The sequence below is a fragment of the Balaenoptera ricei genome, chromosome 17 (genome assembly GCF_028023285.1).
Source record: "Balaenoptera ricei isolate mBalRic1 chromosome 17, mBalRic1.hap2, whole genome shotgun sequence".
In the NCBI taxonomy this organism is placed as follows: domain Eukaryota; kingdom Metazoa; phylum Chordata; class Mammalia; order Artiodactyla; family Balaenopteridae; genus Balaenoptera; species Balaenoptera ricei.
Genome location: NC_082655.1, coordinates 83006324 through 83032457, shown reverse-complemented (window position 1 = coordinate 83032457; position 26134 = coordinate 83006324). Strand labels below are relative to the sequence as shown.

At 39.1% G+C, this 26134-nt stretch overlaps 1 protein-coding gene across 8 annotated transcripts in view; it reads left to right on the top strand.

Moving 5' to 3' along the window:
• SPIDR (scaffold protein involved in DNA repair) overlaps positions 1-26134 on the top strand; it is a 358585-nt gene that overhangs the window by 45119 nt on the left and 287332 nt on the right. For all 8 annotated transcript variants that reach the window (XM_059902231.1, XM_059902230.1, XM_059902227.1 and 5 more), the window contains exons 4-5: positions 3751-3930; positions 6214-6371. In XM_059902231.1, the coding sequence (XP_059758214.1) occupies positions 3751-3930; positions 6214-6371 (338 nt within the window). The remainder of the gene's footprint in view (positions 1-3750; positions 3931-6213; positions 6372-26134) is intronic.

Here is a 26134-nt window from a genome sequence, read left to right as displayed (position 1 = left end):
ATTTTTATTTATGTATTTATTTATTTTATTATTATTTTAGAAAATGTCTAGTCAGGTCTTCTGCCCATTTTTTTAAAAATTCTTCATTTTTTTATTATTATATCTTTTTTTTTGGCTGCATCAGGTCTTAGTTGTGGCACGCGGGCTCTTCGTTGTGGCACGTGGGCTTCTCTGCAGTGTGGCATGTAGGCTAGAGCCCGTGGGGTCTGTAGTTTGAGGCACGCAGGCTCTCTCATTGAGGCGCGCGAGCTCAGTGGTTGTGGCACGTGAGCTTAGTTGCCCCATGGCATGTGGGATCTTAGTTCCCCAGCCAGGGATCAAACCTGCGTCCCCTGCATTGGAAGGCAGATTCTTTACCACTGGACCACCAGGGAAGTCCCACATTAGTAAATTTTTAAATTATTATTTCTTGATGTGCTTTTCTCCCTGTTGGACCATAGATTTTTTCAGGGCAGACCCTCCTCTATTGCTCATCTTTATATCCTAGGTGGCTGGGGCTAGTATAGGGCTAGGGCTGCCATAATAAAATGCTACAAACTGGGTGTTTTGAACAACAAAAACTTCTTATCTTGCAGTTCTGGAGGCTAGAAGTCTAAAGTGAAGGTATTGGCAGGGTTGGTTCCTTCTAGGATGTGCTCCAGGCTTCTCTCCTTGACTTGTAGGTGGCTGTCTTCTCCAAGTGTCTCTTTACTGTGTTTTCGCTCTCTGCACGTATGGTTCTGTGTTCAAATTTCTCCTTTTTGCAAGGGCAGGTGTCATATTGGATTAGGGCCCACACTAATAATATCACTTTAAACCCTATCTCCAAATAAGGTCACATTCTTAGATGCTGGGGGTTAGAATTTTAACATATGAATGAGTTTTGGGGGGACACAATTCAACCTATAACACCAAGTTCTAGCACAGTGCCTAGCACACATTGGTCACCCAGAAATGTTTATAAATACATGGTAACTATTCTCATAGTCTGGCTGATGTTGTTCCTGGAATTTCACTGGAATGAGCCTTGATTTCAAGGGCAACCCCTTTTCAGCAAATAAAATGAATTACTGAGTAATAAATTCCTGGTAGAGGTTAACTATATAAATTATACAGTTAGTTGCCTATAATTTATAGGTTTATGAATGCATTATATAATCTGAAAATAGTGATAACTTTACTTCCTGTCTTAGTCCATTCAAGCTGCTATTGTATATAAGAAAAATACTGTAGACTGGGTGGCTTATAAACAAAAGAAATTTATTTCTCACAGTTCTGGAGGCGGAAAGTCAGGACATTGATTTAGTGTCTGGCAAGGACTTGCTTCCTGGTTCATAACACCTCCCTGCTGCATCCTAGTAGGGTAGGAGAGCCTGGGGATCTCTCTGGGGCTTCTTTTGTAGGGCACTAATTCCATTCATGAGGGCTCCACCCTCATGACCTAATTACCCCCTAAAGGCCACACCTCTTAATACCATAAAACTGGGATTTGGCTTCAGTATGTGAGTTTTAGGGGAACACAAACTTATTCAGTCTGTAGCATTCTACTTTTTCCTTTTTGATTTACTTGTCCAGATGCATAATAATTAAAAAGATTGATAATGTCTTTGGCAAGTAAGTACACAGCTTAGTTTTATTAGCTCTTTAAATCAATATGGGTTCTTAGGTTATTGTGAATAGTTTATATTTAATTTTTTATTTTGAAGGATAGACAACTTTAGTAATTCTAGATGTTCATGGAACAAAGTAAGTGTTCAGTAAGTGTTTACTATTATTTCATGTTTTTGTGCCTTTGTAAATGTTGATTTTCCAGACATTGTTTTGTCAGTGAATCTTCCTTTCCTGATGAACATAAAGTGGAGCATCCACTTTTTTTGTGCCGTCATCATTATACTGTGACATATCTCTAATACAGTATTTAATTTTTCTTTTCATGATCAACTAGTGTTGCCTTTCAGAGCATGCATTCCTTGAGGGCAGGAGTTTTCTTTCTTTCTTTCTTTTTTTTTTTTTTTTGGTTTCCTCAAGGTTTACTATATCAGAGGTGTTATATAAATAGGTATTTAATGAAGTCATTTAACTTCTGAGCCTGTTTCCTCTTCTGTAAAACATGAGTTGTAATATCTAATCTCTTAACCTTACACTATACTGAAATGTGACTAAGAGAGTTCTTTTTTTTTTTTTTTTGGTTTTAGCATTATAACTCACCTATCTACCCAATAGGAATAGAAAATTTGATTTTTATTAGATATCTATTCCTTTTCTGATCAAAATCAGTAAAATTTTCTGTTGGACTTCTGGTTCCATCGAGATAGAGTCGCCCCATTCCTTCTAGGTTTCCTGTCTATCAGAATGGCTAAAATAAAAAGTAGTGACCACACCAAGTGCTGCTGATGATGTGGAAAAACTGGATCAGTCACACATTGCTGGTGGGACTGTAAAATGGCACAGCCGCCCTGGAAAACAGTTTGGCAGTTTCTTACAAGACGAAACACACAATTACCATACAACCCAACAATTGCACCCTTAGACATTTATCCTGGAGAATGAAAGTTACAGTCACATAAAATGCTGTACACAGTGTTCATAGTGGCTTCATTTGTCATAGCCCCAAACTGGAAACAACCCAGATGTCCTTCAAGGGTAACTGATTAAACAAGCTGTGGTTCATCCACACCACAGAACACTGCTCAGTTAATAAAAAGAAAGTGACTGTTGATACACACAACAGCCTGGTGAATGTCCAGGGAGTTATGCTGAGCACAAAAAGCCAGTCCTAAAAGGTAACATTAGGCGATTCCATTTATATATTATTCTTGAGATGACAAAATTATAGAAGTGTGAAACTGCTTTGTGGTTGCTAGGGATTAGGAATTGAGGTGGGGAGGGGAGTTATGTTGGTGGCTTTTAAAAGGCAGTGTAAGATATCGTCACAGTGATGGAGTTGTTCTCTATCTTGACAGTATCAGTATCGACATTCTGTGTTGTACTGTGGTTTTTCAGAATGTTACCATTGGAGGGATTGGGTGAAGCATGCAAGGGCCCTCTCTGTTATTTCTGACAGCTGTATGTGAACCAACTATTATCTCAAAATAAGTTTAATTAATTAAAAAAGTTTGCTGTTAAGTATTTTAAGCAAACTGCTGTTACCAGGGCTCCTAGCATGGCAAAGGAAGCGCACAGAAGCATTCCTATTACAGGTAATTATTGGTGTGGTTTGTTTTGTGTTTTTGTTTTTCCTTATGGCTTGATGAAATATTCTACGAAGTTTTATAGTTTTGTAATTATTTGAAGGTTATTTTTGAGTTTTCATTTGTGCTCCAGTCATTTTCCTTGTCTTTTATTTTATTTTTTTGCCCCACCCAGGTACGTGGGGTGTTTCTTGCCTTTTGGGAGGTCTGAGGTCTTCTGCCAGCGTTCAGTGGGTGTTCTATAGGAGCAGTTCCACGTGTAGATGTATTTCTGATGTATCTGTGGGGAGGAAGGTGATCTCCGCGTCTTACTCTTCCACCATCTTCCTTCCTTGTCTTTTATAACTTTTCTCAATCAGTTTGACTTCTTTTTCTTCTTGTAATTTGGCTTTAATTCAAAGAATCTTAGCCAGGTTGCACATAGACCTTCAGTTGGTAAGATTTGAAATAAGACATTGCTTTCATTAGCATCAGAATTTTGTATATTTGTGACTTTAGCAAAGTAACATGTATAAAACCTCATTTTGATCAATAACCGTATCACTTGGCCATTTTTATATTTTTCCTTTTTCTTTTGCAGAACCTACCACATCTAAGAGTACCAGTGGGCTTACAGCTATAACATGGAGTTCCAGTGGAAGTGATCTGTCAGATGAAGAGAAAACAATTTTTAAATCACAGAGGGAGAATGGACATGGTTCTAGAATAGGCAGGTTTTATAGCAGAAATATTTTCTCTCCAGAAGATGGGGCCAGTGAAGGTAAATTGATAATTTTGTAAGAAATTTAGTTTCTGTTATAGATTGGGTTTTAATAGTGGAAGAAACTTACACTCCTTTTCTAATATTGATACTTAGCATTTTAAAAAATATTACTGAGTCCCAGCCTCCCAGCCTCTTAGAAACATTTTCTCATAATGTTTATCACAATAACTCTAAGAGGTAAGTATTACCAGTATTATTTTTACAGTTAACAACTTAGGCTTGAACATGTTAGAACTGGTTGGATTCCACTTTGGGTCTCTTTGATGACCAAGCAAGTTCTCTAAAGTACAGGTACACGTTAGAGATATTGCAGGTTTGGTTCCCGACCACCGCAGTAAGGGGAACGTTGCAGCAAAACAAGTCACATGAATGTTTGGGTTCCCGGTGCACATACAAGTTATGTTTATGTACTACTGTAGTCTATTAAGTGTGCAGCAGCATTGTATCTAAAAAGAAATGTACATACCCTAATTAAAAGATACTTTATTGCAGAAAAAATGCTAACCATCATGGGAGCCTTCATTCAGCAAGTCGTGTATTTTTGCTGGTGGAGGGGTCTCGCTTCAGTGTTGATGGCTACTCACTGAAGGCTGGGGTTGGTGTGGCAGTTTCTTGAAATGAGGCAACAATGAAGTTTGCTGCATCGATCGACTCTTTCTTTCATAAACTGTTTCTCTGGAGCTTGCAGTGCTGCTTGATAGCATTTTAGCCACAGGAGAACTTCTTTGAGAATGGAGGTCAGTCCTCTCAAACCTTGCTGCTGCTTTATCAACTAAGTCTTTGTAATATTCTAAATCCTTTGTTGCCATTCCAACCGTCTTCACCGCCTCTTCACCAGGAGGAGATTCCATCTCAAGAAACCACTTTCCTTGCACATCCATAAGCAGCAGCTAGCTCCTCACCTGTTAAGAGTTTTATCCTGAGATGGCAGCACGTCAGTCCCATCTTCAGCCTCCACTTCTGGTTCTCCTTCTCTTGCTGTTTTCACCACATCTGCAGTCCTTCCTCCACTGAAGCCTTGAACCCCTCAAAGTCATCCATGAGGGTCAGAATCCACTTCTTCCAGACTCCTGTTACTGTGGATGTTTTGACCTCTTCCCATTGAATGAATCACAGATATTCTTAATGGCATCTAGAATGGAGAATCCTTTTCAGAAGGTTTGCAGGTGACTTTGCCCAGATCCATCAGAGGAATCCCTGTCAATAGCAGCTATAGCCTTGCAAAATGAACTTCTTAAATAATAAGACTAGAAAGTTGAAATTATTCCTTGATCCATGGGCTGCAGAGTGGATGTTGTGTTAGCAGGCATGAAAACAACATTCATTCCATTGTACAACATCTTCACCAGAGCTCTTGGGTGACCAGGTGCATTGTCAATGAATATTAATATTTTGAGAGGAACCATTTTTTCTGAGGAGTAGGTCTCAACAGTGGGCTTAAAATATTCAGTAAACTATGTTGTAAACAGATGTGCTGTCATCCAGACTTTTTTTTGTTTATAGAGCACAGGCAGAGTAGATTTAGCATAATTCTTAAGCGCCTTAGGATTTTCAGAATGGTCGATGTGCATTGGCTCAACTTCAAGTCACCAGCTGTTTTAGCCCGTAACCAGACAGTCAGTCTGTCCTTTGTAGCTTGGAAGCCAGGCATTGATTTCTCCTCTTTAGCTATGAAAGTCCTAGATGGCATCTTCTTCTAGTAGAAGGCTGTTTGATCTGCATTAAAAATCTGTTATTTAGTGTAGCCACCATCATGAATTATCTTTGCTAGATCATCTGGATGACCTGGTGCAGCTTCTACATCAGCACTCACTGCTTGACCTTGCACTTTTATGTCATGGAGATGACTTCTTTCCCTAAGCCTCATGAACCAACCTCTGCTAGCTTTAAACTTTTCTTCTGCACCTTCCTCACCTGTATCAGCCTTCATAGAACTGAGGAGAGTTAGGACCTTGCTCTGGATTAGGCTTTGGCTTAAGGGAATGTTGTTTCTGGTTTGATCTTCTATCCAGACCATTAAAACTTTCTCCATATCAACAATAATGCTGGAGAAACTCTAGAAGAATACAAAAACAACTAATAGAAGTAGTTACCTGAGAACTGGGGTAGGGGTAAGAGTTGGGAGAAATGGGATGTTTATAGATAAGAGTAGGAGTATACTTTCTGCTGTCTTTTAATATATTTTAAAATTGTTGAACAACATGGATCTTTTAAAACTATTGAGGAAGAATAGATTTCAAACACATTAAAGATATTTAAAATTAAAATTGTATTTTTTAGATGATCTCCAGGTTATTGACTGGGAGATTGACAGTGACAGGGAAGATACATGTGATGAATTTGAAGACCGTGAGAGTGTGGTGGAAATATCTGACCGTGCTTCTTGTACAAGCAGTCGTTCTTTGACACCTCCAGAGACGCTACCTGAACTTCCTAAGGTAAGAACGAATTGTTTCCAACTTTCCATTCTGTTTATGGCATTTGTTAGTCACAGCCTTTGGTGTTTTGTTTGCAACTCCTTCCTCAGGGACTACCACTTTTGACTCTTTGTGGATTCTTTTGTTCTTTACCTCCTTTTCTCTAAATAACATGCTTGTAATGTGCTGCTTTTTTTAATATTTATTTTATTTTTGGCTGCGTTGGGTCTTATTTGCGGCATGCGAGATCTTTTGTTGTGGCGCACCGGCTTCTCTCTAGTTGTGGCGTGCGGTCTCCAGAGTTCATGGGCTCTGTAGTTGTGGCGTGTGGGCTCCAGAGTGCATGGGCTCTGTGGTTGTGGCGCGCGGGCTCACTAGTTGCAGCTCGCGGGCTTTAGTTGCCCTGCGGCGTATGGGATCCTAGTTCCCTGACCAGGGATCAAACCCGTGTCCCCTGCATTGGAAGGCGGATTGTTAACCATTGGACCACCAGGGAAGTCCCTGTAATGTGCTTTTAAACATGGATAAATACTGAGTACTTTTCTCCTCACCCGCTCTCACCTCTGCTACACATGGGACTTTCCCATCCCTCTGTTCCCCCAGGACCGATGTCTCATGGCCTGGTTACATTAGATTCAGCATTATGCAATTCTGAATAATAATATTCATAACAAGACAACTGTTAATTGTGATTTTCCTTCCCAACTTTTCGTTTTTGTTGGAGTTAATCATTTGGGTTTTTGTTTGCCTAGTTTTACTTATCATGAATAAAACTCTTAATTTTACTTATCATGAATAAAACTCTAATTTTTCACCATTGTTCAGTTCTCCCATTAAGATTTTCAGGCATAGCAGGCATTCTATTAGTTCTTTAAAAAAAGTTTAAAAAATATTTCATTGAAGTGTGGTTGATTTACAATGTTGTGTTAATTTCTGCTGTATAGCAAAGTGATTCAGTTATATGTATTCTTTTTCATGTTCTTTTCCATTATGGTTTATCACAAGATATTGAGTAGAGTTCCCTGTGCTCTACAGTAGGACCTTGTTGTTTATCCATCCTATATGTAATAGTTAGCACCTGCTAATCCCAAACTCCCAATCCTTCCCTCCCCGACCCCTCTTCCTTGGCAACCACAGGTCTGTCCTCTATGTTTGTGAGTCTGTTTCTGTTTTGTAGATATGTTCATTTGTGTCATAGTTTGGATTCCGCCTATAAGTGATATCATATGGTATTTGTCTTTGTCTGACTTACTTCACTTAGCATGATAATTTCTATGTCCATCCATGTAGCTGCAAATGGCATTATTTCATTCTTCCTTATGGCTGAGTAGTATTCCATTGTAATTATATACCACATCTTCTTTATCCATTCAGCATTCTATTCGTTTTGCTTTTATGGAGAACTGTTTCCCACAACCTCCTAGCCGCTCTGATTTCAGCTGAGAGTCCTCTGTGCTTTGTGAATGTAGCCACCCTTGAGTCACCCTTCACCATCTTTTTGGGGAATTCCCTTCACCTCGCTCCTGCATGGAGCAACTTTATCCTGGACTCTTCTTTCTTGGTTGTTACTCTCATTTTGATTGAGCACATCTTCCAGTAGCTTCCAAGAAAGGATTTATGGAAGATAATTTTTTGAGCCTCGTCATGTCAGAAGATGCATTCATCACACTTTAATGTGTGATTGAAAGTTTATATAGAATTTTAGGTTGGAAATTATTTTTCTTTAGAATTTTGAAGGCATTGCTTCATTGTCTTCTAGTTCCAGAGTTGCTATCAAGAAGCCTGAAGCTCTTCTCATTCTTGATCTTTTAAGTTTTTCTTATTCCTTGTTTTAAACTGTTTGATTGTGATATGCCTAGGTGTGGTTTTCTGCTTAGAGTTTGTCAGGCTTCTTGGATCTGTGGTTTGTCTGGAATCCCCAAGCTCACTTCTGGGTTCAGTGATTTGCTAGGAAGACACTCAGAACTTAGCATACAGTCATACTCACAGCTATGATTTATTACAGTGAAAAGAAACAAAAGTAAAATCAGCACTCTTCCAAGAGTCTTTTTCCAGTGGAGTCATACAGGGGATGCTTAACTGCTCCAGCAGTGAGTTTTCACAGTATATGTGCAGTGTTGTCTGCCATGGGTGCTCATTGGTGACTCAGTGCCAAGGGTTTTTATCAGGGGAGCTCTCTGCCTAACATGTGCCAGAATTTCAGATTTCAGGGTGGAAAACAGGTATTCAACATAAGCCATATTGTTTGCACAGTTTAGGCACAGGGAGATGCTCTTATCATTTAGGGAATGGTGGGAATCATCCTGAAATCTAAGTTCCCAGAGGTAGGCAAGGACCAACATTGCAAGCAGGGCTTTCTAGGGATACCTGTCTCAGGTCTGCTAAGTTAACTCTCCTGTTCACATGGGCTCAAAGGTTTCATCACATTTGGAGAGTTTTTTGCCTTTATTCAACACTTTTTTTTCTGACTCCCTTTTCCTTTCCTTCTGTGACTCCAATTATATGTATATTAATTAGGCTCCTTGATGTCGTGTCATGTATTATCGACGCTGTGCTCATTTTTCCCCCTCTCTGTTTCATTTTGAGTGGTTTCTATTGCTATATCGTCAAGTTTGATAATCTTTTCTTCCTGTAGTGTCTAATCTGCTGTTAATACTATCCAGTGTATTTGTCATCTCTAGAAGTTTGATGTCATTTTATCGTGTCCATGTCTCTCCTTAACACGATCATACATTTGTCTGTGTTTTGAACATAAAGAGTATAATAGTTGTTTTAACGGCTTTTTCTGTAAATCTGTCATCTGTGTAATTTCTGTGTCTGTTTCTATTGATTGGTATTTCTTTTCATTATGGGTTGTATTTTTCTGCTTCTTTACATGCCCGGAAATTTTTGAGTAGGTACCAAATATTTTGAATTCTATGTTGTTGGGTGCTGGATTTTTAAAAAAATTATTTTAATTTTGGCTTTGTTCTGTGGTGCAGTTACCTGGAAACAGTTTCATCCTTTTAGGTGTTGCTTTATGATTTATTAGGTGGGTCTGGGGAAGTACACAGTCTTATATTCCACTACTGAAGCAAGACCTTCCTGAGGTCTGTGTAATTCTCTGAATTATGGGTTTTTTCCAGTCAGGTTAGCAGTTACTGTTTCCTGACCCTGTGTGAGCAGTGGGCACTGTTTTTCTACTACTTCCACACGGTTCTTTCGCTGGTCTAGTGTAGTTTCTTTATATGCACATGCTGATCACTATACTCTGCTGTATACTTGAGGGGGATGATTGGGGTTCTCTGTGCAACTCTGGCTTTTCTGGTACTCTTGTGCTGTGAACTCTAGCTACTTTTGTCTACATGGACTCTCAGCTCTGTCTCTTCAACTCAGGGAGCTCACCAGGTTCCACCTCAGTTCTCCCTCCCTACGGTGTGGTTTGGAAATTCTCTCAAGAAAGTAAGCTGGGGCAATTATAGAGCTCAATTCGTTGTTTCCCAGCTTTCAGGGGTTAGTGTTCTTCTTGCCTCATGCCCCATGTCTTGAAAACCATTGTTTCAAGTATTTCGTCTCGTTTCTTTTCTTTTCCTTTTGGTTGTTTCAGGCAGGAGGATAAATCCATTCACTGTTGTTCCATCATGGCCATCAACCCGATCTTCCCAGGCAGTCCAGCACATGAAAAGATGCTCATCATCATTAGTCATTAGGGACATGCAAATCAAAACCATAATGAGATATTACTACATACCCATTAGTATGGCTGTTACCCATAAATGGGAAAAAAAAATGTTGAGGATGTGGAGAAACTGGAACCCTTGTGCATTACTGGTGGGAATGTAAAGTGATGCAGCCACTGTGGAAAACAGTTTGGTGGTTTCTCAAAAGTTAAAAATAGAATTAACATATGACCTAGTAATTTTGCTTCTGGACATATACCCAAAACAATTGAAAGCAGGGACTCAGACACTTGTACATTGATGTTCATAGCAGCATTATTCACAATGGCCAAATGGTGGAAACAACCCAGATATCCATCAACAGATGAACGAATAAACAAAATGTGTGTGTATGTATATTGTCTACTAAAAAAATATTCACAGCATAGAAGTTGAGAGTTATGTTTTATTCGGCGGGAATTTTTAGGACCTCAAGCCCGGGAGGCAGCATCTCAAGTAACCCTGAGAGAACTGCTCCGAGGAGGCGAGGGGTGGGGAGCCTGGTTATATAGGAGTTTTGCAACCAAAGGCAGGTAGTTAGAATGTCAAAAGATTATTTTTAATTAAAGGAAACTAAGTATCTCAAGTTAAGGAATTTAACACTTTTCTATGTATGGGAAGATGAAAGAGTCTGGGCACACTGAAATCGTTCCTTTGATATATACCTCAGCTCTCTGGGGCCAGTATCCTGTGTTTTCATATCCTGAGTTCCCTCAGGGCTCACCACCTCACCTGTAGGCTGGTGGCTGCAATCACTGATGACTGTGACATCCTTTGTTTACTGATACACAGTCAGTATTCCATTTCTCAACATGTATGTATGTATATGTGTATTTTTGTATATATATCTACATATATGTATATGTACGTTAGTGAACCAAACTTGGGTCTACTTGCCCGCGCGTAGTAAAGCCAATCTATTGACACTGGCTTGTGGTGAGGGAAAGTACAGTGTTTATTGCATGGCGCCCCAACATGGGGCTGAGCAAGGAGAACAGGTGGCTCATGCTCAAAAGACCCAGACTCCCCAAAGGCTTTCAGGGAAAAGTTTTTAAAGACAGGGTGAGCGAGAGGGTTGCAGGGTGCCTGATCAGCTTGTGGACATTTTTCTGATTGGTTGGCGGTGAAGTAATCAGGAGTCACCATCATCAACCTTCTGCTTCCGTTCAGTCTGGGGCCTGTGTGCTTGTGGTCAGCGTGCAGCTCACTTATTCCAGCTGGTGGGGGTTTCAGTGTCGGCAGAACAGCTCAAGGACATGTCTCAGCATGTTATCTATAGCTGTTGCGGAAGAACTAAAGGCCCTTCACTTTGATTAATGGCTAAACTACTATTATTTTATCTTGCTTGACTGTTTTGCTTTGTTTCTCCATTATCTCACTTCTCGAATTAAATTTGTTCTTTGGAACTTGGGGAAGTCCTAGGAGGCTAAAGCTTTTCTACAAACAAGAGGCAGGGTACTCAGCAGGGTCCTGCTCTGTTTCACGTACAGCAGGCTATTATTCAGCATTCAAAAGGAATGATATTCTGATACATGGTACAATGTGGATGAAACTTGAAAACATTAAGCTATGTAAATTTTTTTCTTGGCTTGTTTTAGGGGAAATATTCTGTCACTTAAGGATATACTTATCCTTTGAAAGCTGCTGTAAATAACCACTTCTGTTTGAAGGACTGTAATGCTGCATGGTAGAGATGCCGGGTGGTAGACTGAGTTTACTAACTCAGCAAACTCTTGCATACAGGTTTTGTAGTGCTTGCAATTCAAGTTTATACCTTGTTAAAATTACAAATTACAGTATGACACAGACTTGTCAGGGTTGCTCTTGAATAACAGAGTTGAGTTATAAGAAGTGAGTGGCAAGCCTCCATAGTTCTCCAAAAAGTAAACAGTGTGTCTCTGGGTGGTAGGGTTATTGGAGAAGTGTATTTTCTTTTTTGCTATATTTATTTCATAATTAAAAAAAACAAAAACACAGCAGTCATTGGCTTTTCCCTCAAGGAAGACAGAGAATCAAAGCACGTATAGTGAACATACACTGGGCCTTACATTGTACTAATTGCTTTATGTAAGTCTATTAGTCCCTTTGAGCTGCTGTAGCAAAAATACTATAGACTGGGTGGCTTAAGCAACAGAAGTTTATTTCTGACAGTTTTGGAGGCTGGGAAGTTCCACCATCTAGGAGCCAGCAGATACGGTTTCTGTTGAGGATCCATTTCCTGGTTCATAGCTGTCTTCTCACTGTGTCCTCAAATGATGGAGTGGGTGAGGGGTCTCCCTGGGGCCTTTTAATAAGGGCATTAATCCCATTCAAGAGGGCTACACCTAAAGGCTTCACTTCCAGATACCATCACATTGGGGATTAGGTTTCAACATGCAGTATATAGCAGTACATTTTCCATTTGAGCCTTAAAACAATCTTGTGAAGTCAGTGCTGTTATGCCCAATTTTCAGACAGGAAACTGTGTTAGAAAATTATGTGACTGTGACCAAGTTATGTAGTAAACAAGGCAGCTGTGAAACCTTGCACCAAAAGTATTCAGGTGTTGTTTGAATGCCTCAGAATCTACATAGATTGCTTTCTTATATTGGAAGAAGCTTGCACATGGGCAGAACTTTGAAAGATATGGTCATAGAAAAGAGAAGACCTTGGCTTACTTTGTATTTAAAAATTCAAGACTTCTCTCTGTAGTTTCTCATTAAGTACACTTGTCTTTATTAATAGTCATGTATGTTAAAAATATAACATACTACGTTGTCATTGAAAAGTGACTCAAAAAATGGATTTCTCCAAGCAGGCATTGGGAGGCATTCCTATAATGTGGGAATTGTGGTTTGCCTAATCATAGCAGTGTTCTCTATGACCTTAACTCCTGCCTCCTTTTCTTCCTTTCTTTCCTCATACAGGAACAAAGATTCAATTATTTTCCTTATTTTCTTCAAGCTTCTAACTGTTAAATCTTTTTCTAATGCCCTTGCTGTCCTGAATTCCATGGGGGTTTCCAGCTGCCTCATGACATCTTTGTGTGGGTGTCCTAAAGTTACTGCAAGTCTAAGAATCCGAAGTCCTGTCCCTCTTCCTTCTAACCCAGGCTCATCCTCTTCATGTGTTTTTGGCCCTAGTTCATCGCTTTTCTTTTTCACTGCCTGAATCTGTTCATTATCAGGTCATGCGGATTTGGCCTCAAAACCACAGCATCCCCACCACTTCTGCCCTAAATTGCGCCCTTTCACCTTTGTCCGTTCTGTTTCAGTTGCTTCATAACTGATTTCTTAGCTTATATCTTTTTGTTAGATTCATCTTAATAAACATTATAACCTTATCATTCACTTATTGAAAGACTTTTCAATGGTACCCCATTGCCTGAAAGTCAAGGTCCATGTAACTTTACCTTTACAGTTCAGCCTCAGGCCCTTAAAATGAATGAGGTGGAGTATATACTATATGATTGTCTTTATATAAAATTCTAAAAGGTGTAGATGATTCTGTAGTGAGAAAGCAGATCAGTGGTTTATTGGGAATGAGGGTGGAGGAGACGGATGGATTACAGTGGGACATGAGGAAAGTTCTGGGGGTGATGGAAATGTTTATCTTGATTATGGTAATAGTTTCATAGGAGTGTACATATGTGAAAACTGGTCAAATTGAATAAATATGTGTAGTTTAGTATGCTTAAGTTATATACTTCAATAAAATTGATAAAACATTTTGTAAAGTATAAGAAAGATGTAGGTCTATGTGCTTATGAAATAATATTCAAAATACTTTGTTAAATGACAAAAACAGGATATAGAATACTTGTGTAGAAAAATGGAAAGAATGTATGTTTATATGGACTATCTCTGGATTGAGGAAACTTTTTTCTTGTATGCTATTTTGAATTTTGAACCATGTACATATATTGCTTGCATTAAAAAAAATTTTAAAGGACAGTTTACACTTCTATCCAGAATATAGTGAGAACTTCTACAGAACAGTAAAGAAAAGATAAATAGCCCAATTGAAAATCAGGTGAAGGATAGGAAAGGGAAACCTGAATGACTAATGAGCATGTGAAAAGATGCTCAGTGTCACTAGTTGTATGAGAAGGGCAAATTAAAAATGAGATATTGCATTTTCATCAGATTGCCAAAAAAAAAAAAGTCTGACAGTGCCTAATGTCAGGAGTGTGGAACAATAGGAATAGTTGCTGTTGGAATGTAAATTGGTACAGCCATTTTGTAATTTGGTAAATTCTAGTAAAGCTGAAGATGTTCATATTTTATCACCCCACAATTTTGTCTTAGATAAATATCCTTGATTTTTTTCAAAATGTGGCTTATGACCCATCAGTGGATGCTGTAATTGATTCAATGACTTAAAAATATAGTGGAATAAAACAGACTACATTAGAATGTATGACAGTAAGAGTATTTTTTGTGAAACTTTAGGTTCAGATTTATTAGTATACATGTGTTGGATCACAATATGAATGTACGTTTTACTGTGGTTCTTGACCAAAAAGTTTGAAAGCCACTGTTCAGAGAAATTGTCACATATGCCCAAAGAAAATATGTACAAGAATATATGTTCAAGGACATTTATTTTAGTATTGTTTATAAGAGAAAGAAACGTAGGACAGTAACCTAATTTTCTGTGAACATATGCAAATTGTGGTACATTTGTATAGTGGAGAGCTGTAGCTACCATCATGGTTAATGCTGAGGAAGTTAGCCAGCTTGCCGAAGGCTCTGTGTAGTTTGATGCTACGTTACATGAAGTTTACAAACATGCAGAACTGTAGTACATACTGATAACGGGACAACCTTGGAGAAGAAGGAGGTTTTCGCTAGACCCATTTTTCAAGCCCTAAGGTAATGTCACTTGGCACCATCCTTCCCTGCAGTGCAGCTATGGAAATGGGCTTGTACTGTATTGTGTGTGTACTGGGACCATGCTTCCCATGGGCTGGTCCCAGCCATTGACTGAGCATGCCAGGGTTGTGGCGCAGTCACACAGAGCCGCCCGAGGGATGACTTTGAATTGACGACGGCGTCAGCCAAGCTAAGATCTCCTGGAGCTGCGCTGCGGTCAGAGACTCTTCTACCCTGTCCTCTTTCCCTCTCCTCCTCCTTGCATAGTTGTCAGGCCTGCACTGTGGTCTTAAAGTTCTCCTCGACTCCAGCTTTCTCCCCTTGATCCTTCACAGGTGTTTCCCCCAGTAAATCTCTTCTGTAGCTGTTGCTGTCTTGGCATCTACCTTTCAGGAGACTTTAACTCATATATCTGCATACCCTCCACCCAGTATCTTGCAGTCACATCAGCAGTTATTGCCTAATACTTCCCTATACTAATACCTAAAGCCATTCTCTTCTGTTCATTCAGTATTTCAAGGAGGTTGAAAGAAGTAAAATGTGATGTGCAGTTTTTGTAGACTTGCCTCTACTTAACGTTTGTCTTTGAATTTCCGTAGCAGCATGCTCTGAGAACATCTGGTGGTGAAGTGGGCCAGTGAGCCTGGGAAGGGATGGCAGCCAATTAAGGCATCAATATCAACAAGTTACCATTGTGGGTAGCTTAGTACTGCTGGAAACCTCTGGAAACATCAGAATTATCCCACCAGAGGGGCAGGGAAGCTGGGGTATTTATGCACAGATGCCTTCATTCCTTGGCTGAGGGCTGCTCCATCCATGGTGGAGTTGGGGGATAGGAGTTTTTCCTAGTTTTTACAGACTACTGAACAGGTGAAAAAAATGGGTTCCAGCAGCCAGATGAAGCCCTGATGCAAAGAAGTGGGGATGTTGGAAGTTAGAAATAGGGCCAGCATCACTGAAGACATAGGGGAGGAGTTGGGCATTGGCAGGGTCAGCTACAGTGTTAAAATGAGCCATGCACATTGACTAACATGGAGGGGGAAGACATACCATAATTAGGAATTTTATAACTATTACTTAGCTCTTCAGAAACAAAACCTCCCTTAAATAACTCAGGAGGCTATTACTTTTGCCTCTCATGCATGCTTGTAGAAATGGAATATATGGGGTGGGGGGGAGGATACTTACCCTACAGAAGAACTGTATTTTAACTGAGTGGGAAGCCTTGATGGTAACTCAGGTCTATCTTGAATCCCTTGCCCTGGGCAGAGTGAGGGATGTTTTTGAACTAGGAAACATATGCCTGTAAGCTTGATTCCACCAGTTCTCTGGAATAGAGTTATACTAGTCCTGTGTAAAGGCGACTGAACTCATAACAACAGCAGCAGCTAATATTGTGAGTGCTTCTGATGTGGGGCTCTCCTCTAAGTGCTTTGCTATATACATTAGCTTATTTAAACCTCACAGTAACTCTGTGAGGTGGGAGCTATTATCATTCCTGTTTTCCAGATGAGGATTCTAAAGCACGGAGAGATTAAGTAATTTTCCTGTGGTTATAAGTGACTGAACCTAGATTCTAACTCAGGCACTCTGGCTTCAGAGCTGTGGTCCTGACATTGTTACCGTGTCAACTATAGTAGTAGCAATGATAACATTAATAACAGTACAATAACCCTGAGTTATTACTATATGCCAGGCACTTTGGTAAGTGCTGATCATGTTGTGTAGATGTTGTTATTAGCCCCATTTTACAGATGAGGGAATCGAGGCATAGCCAGTAAATAGCAGAATGAGGTTCCAACTAATGTAGTCTGATCCCAAATTCTCTTAATTACTTATGTTGTTTTTCTTGCAATATAGCATACTTACATAACTTGGAAGAAAAACATGATGAAAATCAAAGACCGTAACTTCTGTTTGTAATGTTACCCTTTAGGACATTTGACAAATGTGATTGATTACTGGTGTCACTTCCTATTGTTCAGTATTGCTGTCTGGGTTTTCAATTTATTTTATGTGTCTTCCAAGAACCATTCCTATAGAGGGCAGCAGAGATGCAGCAGTGGGTTTTCTATGTAATGCACATTTTTCAGGAAGTGTGAAGAAAATTGGATTTAGGTGAGCTTTGTTATGTAATTCTCTTGTACTTTATGTAGTGAGTCCTATGCAAATACAGGCTTTCAGACTTCATAAATATCAGATAACCCGAGTGAGGTTTGGGTTTTTGTTGAAGATGCGCAATAGAAGCTGGGTGGCTCAAACAAGATCTGAATGAAAGCTGTAGTTTTAAGAGAAAGCAAATTTGATTTTCAAATTTGAAATATGGATTCATTGTTATAAAACAGATGTTTTCTTTGCACTCTTAACAGTAGGGGCAGAACAGATGATTCAGTATCTCACAGAATATGGAATATGGAAAAGTTTTAACAAAATTAGAATAAGCAAAATTTTATATTCTTACATGGGAGGATATTTAGAAAGTGATCTGGCAAACTTCAAAAATATTTCTAAATTTAATGAGCGTATTTGTAATTCTTTATTTTTTATTTGTTTATATTTGTATGAAAGTTTGAAAGTAATACATTTAATTTCACTTTTAATCAGTTTTAATGATGAATTAGAATAAAGTGATATGACTAAATATGTACTAATTGTTAATGTCTGAGAACTGTCCAATGTGTACAACATGTATAGAGTTGAAAGAATTTAATTAATCAAGATCAAAAGCACACATTTTAGAAACCCTCTCTAAAATATAATTATGTTTGTATAAAAATGACAATTTAGTGCTTATAAAGGGAAATATATGGAGTTTTTAGTTATGATTTTGTTTGATTATATTTTAAAGATTTCACTGTAGAAACATTACACTTAAGAAACAAATTCATACTCTGGTGTGTTCTTGTGGTAAAAAAAAGGAGGACTCTTAGGAGTTGTATTGAGGAGCAGGTATCTTTTTTTGTTGTTATTTAATATTACAATTTTGTGTGCATGTATCTATGATCTATCTGTTCATGATCTGATAACATGATAGCATATTTTGGCTTTTATTCTCTTTAAGAAAGTGAGTATGTGCCAATATCATTTGTAGCATCTGTTTCAGAACTTAACATCCTTATTTTTCCACATCTCCTTTCTTAATTGGCTAAACTTTAGCTTATGACATACCAGGACAGGGACTTCGTCATTTTTTTTTTTTTTTTACTATAAATCTTCCTCCTCTTTCACTGTCACCCTGTCATCCCATTTCCCTTCATTTTCCTTTCATTGCCCAAATTCATCTGTTTTCCGGTATAAGAAGGAATAGAATAGAAAAAGGACTGCTGTAGGAATTAATATTACACCTGTATAAATTAAAAAATAGTGAGTCATCATAGTGTGACTTTTATAGTCCTCTGGTTTTCTAATTAAAAAAAAAATCCTTAGGAGTTCCACTTTCAGTAATGACAGAGCAGCATGTGTCAGATTACTTTTCTTGCAAATAACAGTGACAAATTCTGGACATACAAAGTGTATTAAATGTATTTTTGAAATAGAGTTTATAAAAATATAAAAAGAATATAAAAATATTTGAAGACACAGTAGAAGGGGAAGACAGCTTGCAGAAACTGGAGGGGTTGACACTTTGAAGATGAGAATGGCACAAACCAGGAGAGGTTTTCATTTTTCACCACTTTTTACCCAAGGGCAGGCCCCCATCAGTGTTGTTGAGGGTGGCTAAACTTGGATAGAAATCACAACACAGAGTTTGGGGTGGCTGCAGGAGCTTAAAAGTTAGAGAGTGTGAAGTAGAACCTCCCAGCGAGAACCACAAATGCATATAAATCTTACAGGATATAAGAACTACACAGATTTCAGTCGCTTTCCACCACACAGGAGAAAGCATTGTGCAGAGTGAGTACAGCCGAGTTAACTGCCATTTTAGCAAAAAAGTAAATACTCTTCAGAAGAGCATAATAGAATCCAGAGTCTAAAATAGTCACTAATAATGACCAGGATACACTCCACATTCATTAGACAAACACAGACACATACACACGTAAACCCAGAAACATGTGACCTATACTTAAGTGAAAAGGCAATTAATTGAGACAGACCCTGATATGACTCATATATTAGAATTAGCAACTCTTGTAATTCTGTTCCGGGCCATAAAGAAAAATATGCACATGATGAATGCACAGACCAAAAAACTCAGCAGAAAAATAGGAATTGGAAAAAAAGAACCAAATGAAAATTCTATAATTAAATGTACAATACCTGAAATAAAAATTCCATTAGATGGGATTACAGAAGATTGGGAAAAAATAAAAGTCAGTGATCTTGATAGATCAGTGGAAATTATTCAATCTGAAAAAGTGAAAAAGGAGATTTTAGAAAATGAAGCTAGTCTCAATGACTGGTAGGACAATGTAAAAATGTCCAACAACACATGTTTAATGGAGTCTTTGAAGTGGCAGAGAGGAAAAATTGGAGCAAAAATTTTTGGAAAAATGATGGCTGATAATTTCCCCAAATTGGGGAAAGGCATATATTTACATATTCAAGAAGCTTAGTGAATTTCAGACAAGATAAATACAAGAAAATCACATCTAGTCACTTCATAGTCAAGATGTTGAAAATGATAGAGGAAATATCTTGAAAGCACCCTGAGAAATGGTACAGTGATAACAAATGGTCTCTGACTACTTATCAGAAACAGTGCAGGCCAGCAGGCTACAGAACACGTTTAACGTGCTGGAAAAACAAAAGTCAACCCAAAATTCTATAATCAGTGAAAATATCATTCAAGAATGAAGGTAGAGACCTTCAAGATGGAGGAGTGAGACGTGGAGATCACCTTCCTCCCCACAAATACATCAGAAATACATCTACATGTGGAACAACTCCTACAGAACACCTACTGAACGGTGGCAGAAGACCTCAAACTTCCCAAAAGGCAAGAAAATCCCCACATAGCTGGGTAGGGCAAAAGAAAAAAGATAAAACAGGGACAAAAGAATAGGGACAGAGCCTGCACTTTGGGGAGGGAGCTGTGAAGGAGGAAAAGTTTCCACAGAATAGGAAGCCCCTTCACTGGTGGAGACGGGGGTTGGGTGGGGGGAAGCTTCGGAGCCACGGGGGGGAACGCAGCAACAAGGGTGCAGAGGGCAAAGCGGAGAGATTCCCGCACACAGGATCGGTGCCGACCGCACTCACCAGCCCGAGAGGCTTGTCTGCTCACCCGCCGGGATGGGTGGGGGCTGGGAGCTGAGGCTCGGGCCTTGGAGGTCAGATCCTAGGGAGAGGACTGGGGTTGGATGTGTGAATACAGCCTGAAGGGGGCTAGTGCGCCATAGCTAGCCGGGAGGGAGTCCGGGAAAGAGTCTGGACCTGCCGAAGAGGCAAGAGACCATTGTTTTGGGGTGCGCGAGGAGAGGGGATTCAGAGCGCCACCTAAATGAGCGCGAGCCGTGACTATCAGCACAGACACCAGAGACGGGCACGAAACGCTAATGCTGCTGCTGCGGCCACCAAGAAGCCTGTGTGCGAGCACAGGTTACATCCACACCTCCCCTCCTGGGAGCCTGTGCAGCCCACCACTGCCAGGGTCCCGTGATCCAGGGACAACTTCTCCAGGAGAACACACAGCGCGCCTCAGGCTGGTGCAACGTTACGTCAGCCTCTGCTGTGGCAGGCTCACCCCGCATTCTGTACCCCTCCCTTCCCCTAGCCTGAGTGAGCCAGAGCCCTTGCATCAGCCACTCCTTTAACCCCCTTCTGTCTGGGTGAAGAACAGATGCCCTCAGGCGACCTACATGCAGAGGCGGGGCCAAACCCAAAGCTGAACCCCAGGAGCTGTGCGAACAAAGAAGAGAAAGGGAAATTTCTCCCAGCAGCCTCAGGAGCAGTGGATTAAATCTCCACAATCAACTTGATGTACCCTGCATCTGTGGAATGCCTGAATAGACAACGAATCATCCCAAAAATGAGGCGGTGGACTTTGGGAGCAACTATAGACTTGGGGTTTGCCTTTTGTATCTAATTTGTTTCTAGTTTTATGTTTACCTTAGTTTAATATTTAGAGCTTATTATCATTGGTAGATTTGCTTACTGATTTGGTTGCTCTCAATTTTACATATATATATATATTTTTTTTTCCCTTTTTCTCTTTTTGTGTGTATGTGTATGCTTCTTTATGTGATTTTCTCTGTATAGGTTTGCTTTTACCATTTGTCCTAGGGTTCTGTCTGTCCGTTGTGTTTTTTGGGAGGATAGTTTTTAGCGCTTGTTATCATTGGTGGATTTGCTTTTTGGTGTGGTTGCTCTCTTCTTTCTTTCTTTTTTTTTTTTTTTAACTACTTTTTTAGTTTTGACACTATTTTTTAATTTTTCATTTTAGTAACTTTATTTTATTTTTATTTATTTATTTTTCTTTCTTTCTTTCTTTATTTTCCCCCTCCCTTTTCTTCTGGGCCGTGTGGCTGACAGGGTCTTGGTGCCCTGGCGGGGTGTCAGGCCTGAGCCTCTGAGGTGGGAGAGCCGAGTTCAGGACATTGGACCACCAGAGACCTCCTGGCCCCATGTAATATCAATCTGCCAAAGCTCTCCCAGAGATCGCCATCCCAACGCTAAGACCCACCTCCACTCAATGACAAGCAAGCTACAGTGCTGCACACCCTATACCAAACAACTAGCAAGACAGGAACACAGCCCCACCTATTAGCAGAGGCTGCCTAAAATCATAATAAGTTCACAGACACCACAAAACACATCACCGGACGTGGTCCTGCCCACCAGAAAGACAAGATCCAGCCTCATCCACCAGAACACAGGCACCAGTCCCCTCCACTGGAAAGCCTACACAACCCACTGAACCAACCTTACCCACTGGGGGAAGACACCAAAAACAATGGGAACTACGAACCTGCAGCCTGCAAAAAGAAGACCCCAAACACAGTAAATTGGGCAAAATGAGAGGACAGAGAAATATGCACCAGATGAAGGAGCAAGGTAAAAATGCACCAGACCAAACAAATGAAGAGGAAATAGGCAGTGTACCTGAAAAAGAATTCAGAGTGATGATAGTAAACATGATCCAACATCTTGGAACTAGAATGGAGAAAATACAAGAAACGTTTAATAAGGACTAGAAGAACTAAAGAGCAAACAAACAATGATGAACAACACAATAAATGAAATTAAAAATTCTGTAGAAGAAATCAGTAGCAGAATAACTGAGGCAGAAAAACAGATAAGTGACCTGGAAGATAAAATAGTGGAAATAACTACCACAGAGCAGAATAAAGAAAAAAGAATGAACAGAATTGAGGACAGTCTCAGAGACCTCTGGGACAACATTAAATGCACCAACATTCGAATTATAGGGGTCCCAGAAGAAGAAGAGAAAAAGAAAGGGACTGAGAAAACATTTGAAGAGATCATAGTTGAAAACTTCCCAAATATGGGAAAAGAAATAGTCAAGTCCAGGAAGCGCAGAGAGTCCCATACATGATAAATCCAAGGAGAAACACGCCAAGACACATATTAATCACATTATCAAAAATTAAATACAAAGAAAAAGTATTAAATGCAGCAAGGGAAAAGCAACAAGTAACATACAAGGGAATCCCCATAAGGTGAACAGTTGATCTTTCAGCAGAAACTCTGCAAGCCAGAAGGGAGTGGCAGGACATATTTAAAGTGATGAAAGGGAATAACCTACAACCAAGATTAGTCTACCCAGCAAGGATCTCATTCAGATTCAACGGAGATTTTAAAACCTTTACAGACAAGCAAAAGTTAAGAGAATTCAGCACCACCAAACCAGCTTTACAACAAATGCTAAAGGAACGTCTCTAGGCAGGAAATACAAGAGAAGGAAAAGACCTACAATAACAAACCCAAAACAATTAAGAAGATAGTAATAGAAACATACATATCGATAACTACCTTAAAAGTAAATGGATTAAATGCTCCAACCAAAAGACATAGACTGGCTGAATGCTTACAAAAACAAGACCCGTATATATGCTGTCTACAAGAGACCCACTTCAGACCTAAGGACACATACAGACTGAAAGTGAGGGGATGGAAAAAGATATTCCATGCAAATGGAAATCAAAAAAAGGCTGGAGTAGCAATTCCCATATCAGACAAAATAGACTTTAAAGACTATTACAAGAGACAAAGAAGGACACTACATAATGATCAAGGGATCAATCCAAGAAGAAGATAAAACAATTGTAAATATTTATGCACCCAACATAGGAGCACCTCAATACATAAGGCAAGTGCTAACAGCCATAAAAGGGGAAATCGACAGTAACACAATCATAGTAGGGGACTTTAACACCCCACTTTCACCAATGGACATACCATCCCAAAGGAAAATAAATAAGGAAACACAAGCTTTAAATTGTACATTAAGCAAGATGGACTTAATTGACATTTATAGGACATTCCATCCAAAAACAACAGAAATACACTTACTTCTCAAGTGCTCATGGAACATTCTCCAGGATAGACCATATCTTGGGTCACAAATTAAGCCTTGGTAAATTGAAGAAAATGGAAATCGTATTAAGTATCTTTTCCGACCACAACATTATAAGACTAGATATCAATTACAGGAAAAAAACTGTACAAAATACAAGCACTTGGAGGCTTAACAATACACTACTAGATAACCAAGAGATAAGAAATCAAAGAGGAAATCAAAAAATACTTAGAAACAAATGAAAATGAAAACACGATGATCCAAAACATATGGGATGCAGCAAAAGCAGTTCTAAGAAGGAATTTTATAGTAATAATCATCCTACTTCAGGAAACAAGAAACATCTCAACTAAACAATCTAAGCTTACACCTAAAGCAATTAGAGAAAGAAGAAGAAAAAAAACCCCAATGTTAGCAGAAGGAAAGAAATAATCAGTTCAGAAATAAAAAGAAATGAAGGAAACAATAGCAAAGAGCAATAAAACTAAAAGCTGGTTCTTTGAGAAGATAAACAAAATTGATAAACCATTAACCAGACTCATCAGGGAAAAAAGGGAGAAGACTCAAATCAACAGAATTAGAAATGAAAAAGGAGAAGTTACAACTGACAGTGACTAAATACAAAAGATCATGAGAAATTACTACAAGCAACTGTATGCCAATGAAATGGACAACCTGGAAGAAATGGACAAATTCTTAGAAAAGCACAACCTTTTGAGACTGAACCAGGAAGAAATAGAAAATATAAACAGACCAATCACAAGCACTGGTGAAAGAAATTGAAACTGGTATTAAAAATCTTCCAACAAACAGAAGTCTAGGACCAGATCCCTTTACAGGCAAATTCTATAAACCATTTAGAGAAGAGCTAACACCTATCCTTCTCAAACTCTTCCAAAATACAGCAGAGCGAGGAACACTCCCAAACTCATTCGACGAGGCCACCATCACCCTGATACCAAAACCAGACAAAGATGTCACAATAAAAGAAAACTACAGGCCAATATCACTGATGAACATAGATGCAAAAATCCTCAACAGAATTGTATCAAACAGAATCCAGCAGCACATTAAAAGGATTATACATCATGATCAGGTGGGGTTTATCCCAGGAATGCAAGGATTCTTCAATATACGCTAATCAATCAATGTGACAAACCATATTAACAAATAGAAGGAGAAAAACCATCTGATGGTCTCAATAGATGCAGAAAAAGCTTTTGACAAAATTCAACACTCATTTATGATAAAAACCCTCCAGAAAGTAGGCATAGAGGGAACCTACTTCAACATAATAACGGCCATATATGACAAACCCACAGCCAACATTGTTCTCAATGGTGAAAAACAAACTGTTTCCACTAAGATCAGGAAGAAGACAAGGTTGCCCACTCTCACCACTATTATTCAACATAGTTTTGGAATTTTTAGCCACAGTAATCAGAGAAGAAAAAGAAGTAAAAGTAATCCAAATCGGAGAAGAAGAAGTAAAACTGTCGCTGTTTGCAGATGGCATGATACTATACATAGAGAATCCTAAAGATGCTACCAGAAAACTACTAGAGCTAATTAATGAATTTGATAAAGTAGCAGGATACAAAATTAATGCACAGAAATTTCTTGCATTCCTATACAGTAATGATGAAAAATCTGAAAGAGAAATTAAGAAAACACTCCCATTTACCACTGCAACAAAAAGAATAACATACCTAGGAATAAACCTACCTAAGGAGATAAAAGACCTGTATGGAGAAAACTATAAGATACTGATGAAAGAAATTAAAGATGATACAAACAGATGGAGAGATATACCATGTTCTTGGATTGGAACAATCAACATTGTGAAAATGACTGTACTCCCCAAGCAATCTACATACAGATTTAGTGCAATCACTGTCAAACTACCAATGGCATTTTTCACAGAAGTGGAACAAAAAAATTCACAATTTGTATGGAAACACACGAGATCCCGAATAGCCAAAGCAATTTTGAGGAAAAAAAACAAAACAAAACGGAGCTGGAGTAATCAGGCTCCCTGACTTCAGACTATACTACAAAGCTACAGTAGTCAAGACAGTATGGTACTGGCACAAAAACAGAAATATAGATCAGTGGAACAGGATAAAAAGCCCAGAGGTAAACCCACACATATATGGTCGCCTTATCTTTGATAAAGGAGGCAAGAATATACAGTGGAGTAAAGACAGCCCGTTCAGTAAGTGGTGCTGGGAAAACTGGACAGTTACATGTAAAAGAATGAAATTAGAACACTCCCGAACACCATATACAAAAATAAATTCAAAATGGATTAAAGACCTAAATGTAAGGCCAGACACTATCAAACTCTTAGAGGAAAACATAGGCAGAACCCTCTGTAACATAAATCACAGCAAAATCCTTTTTGACCCATCTCCTAGAGAAATGGAAATAAAAACAAAAATAAAGAAATGGGACCTAATGAAACTTAAAGGCTTTTGCCCAGCAGAGGAAACCATAAACAAGACAAAAAGACAAACCTCAGAATGGGAGAAAATATTTGCAAACGAAGCAACTGACAAAGGATTCATCTCCAAAATATACAAGCAGCTCACGCAACTCAGTATCGAAAAGACAAACAACCCAATCCAAAAATGGGCAGAAGACCGAAATAGTCATTTCTCCAAAGGAGATACACAGATTGCCAACAAACACATGAAAGGATGTTCAACATAACTAATCATTAGAGAAATGCAAATCAAAACTACCATGAGGTAT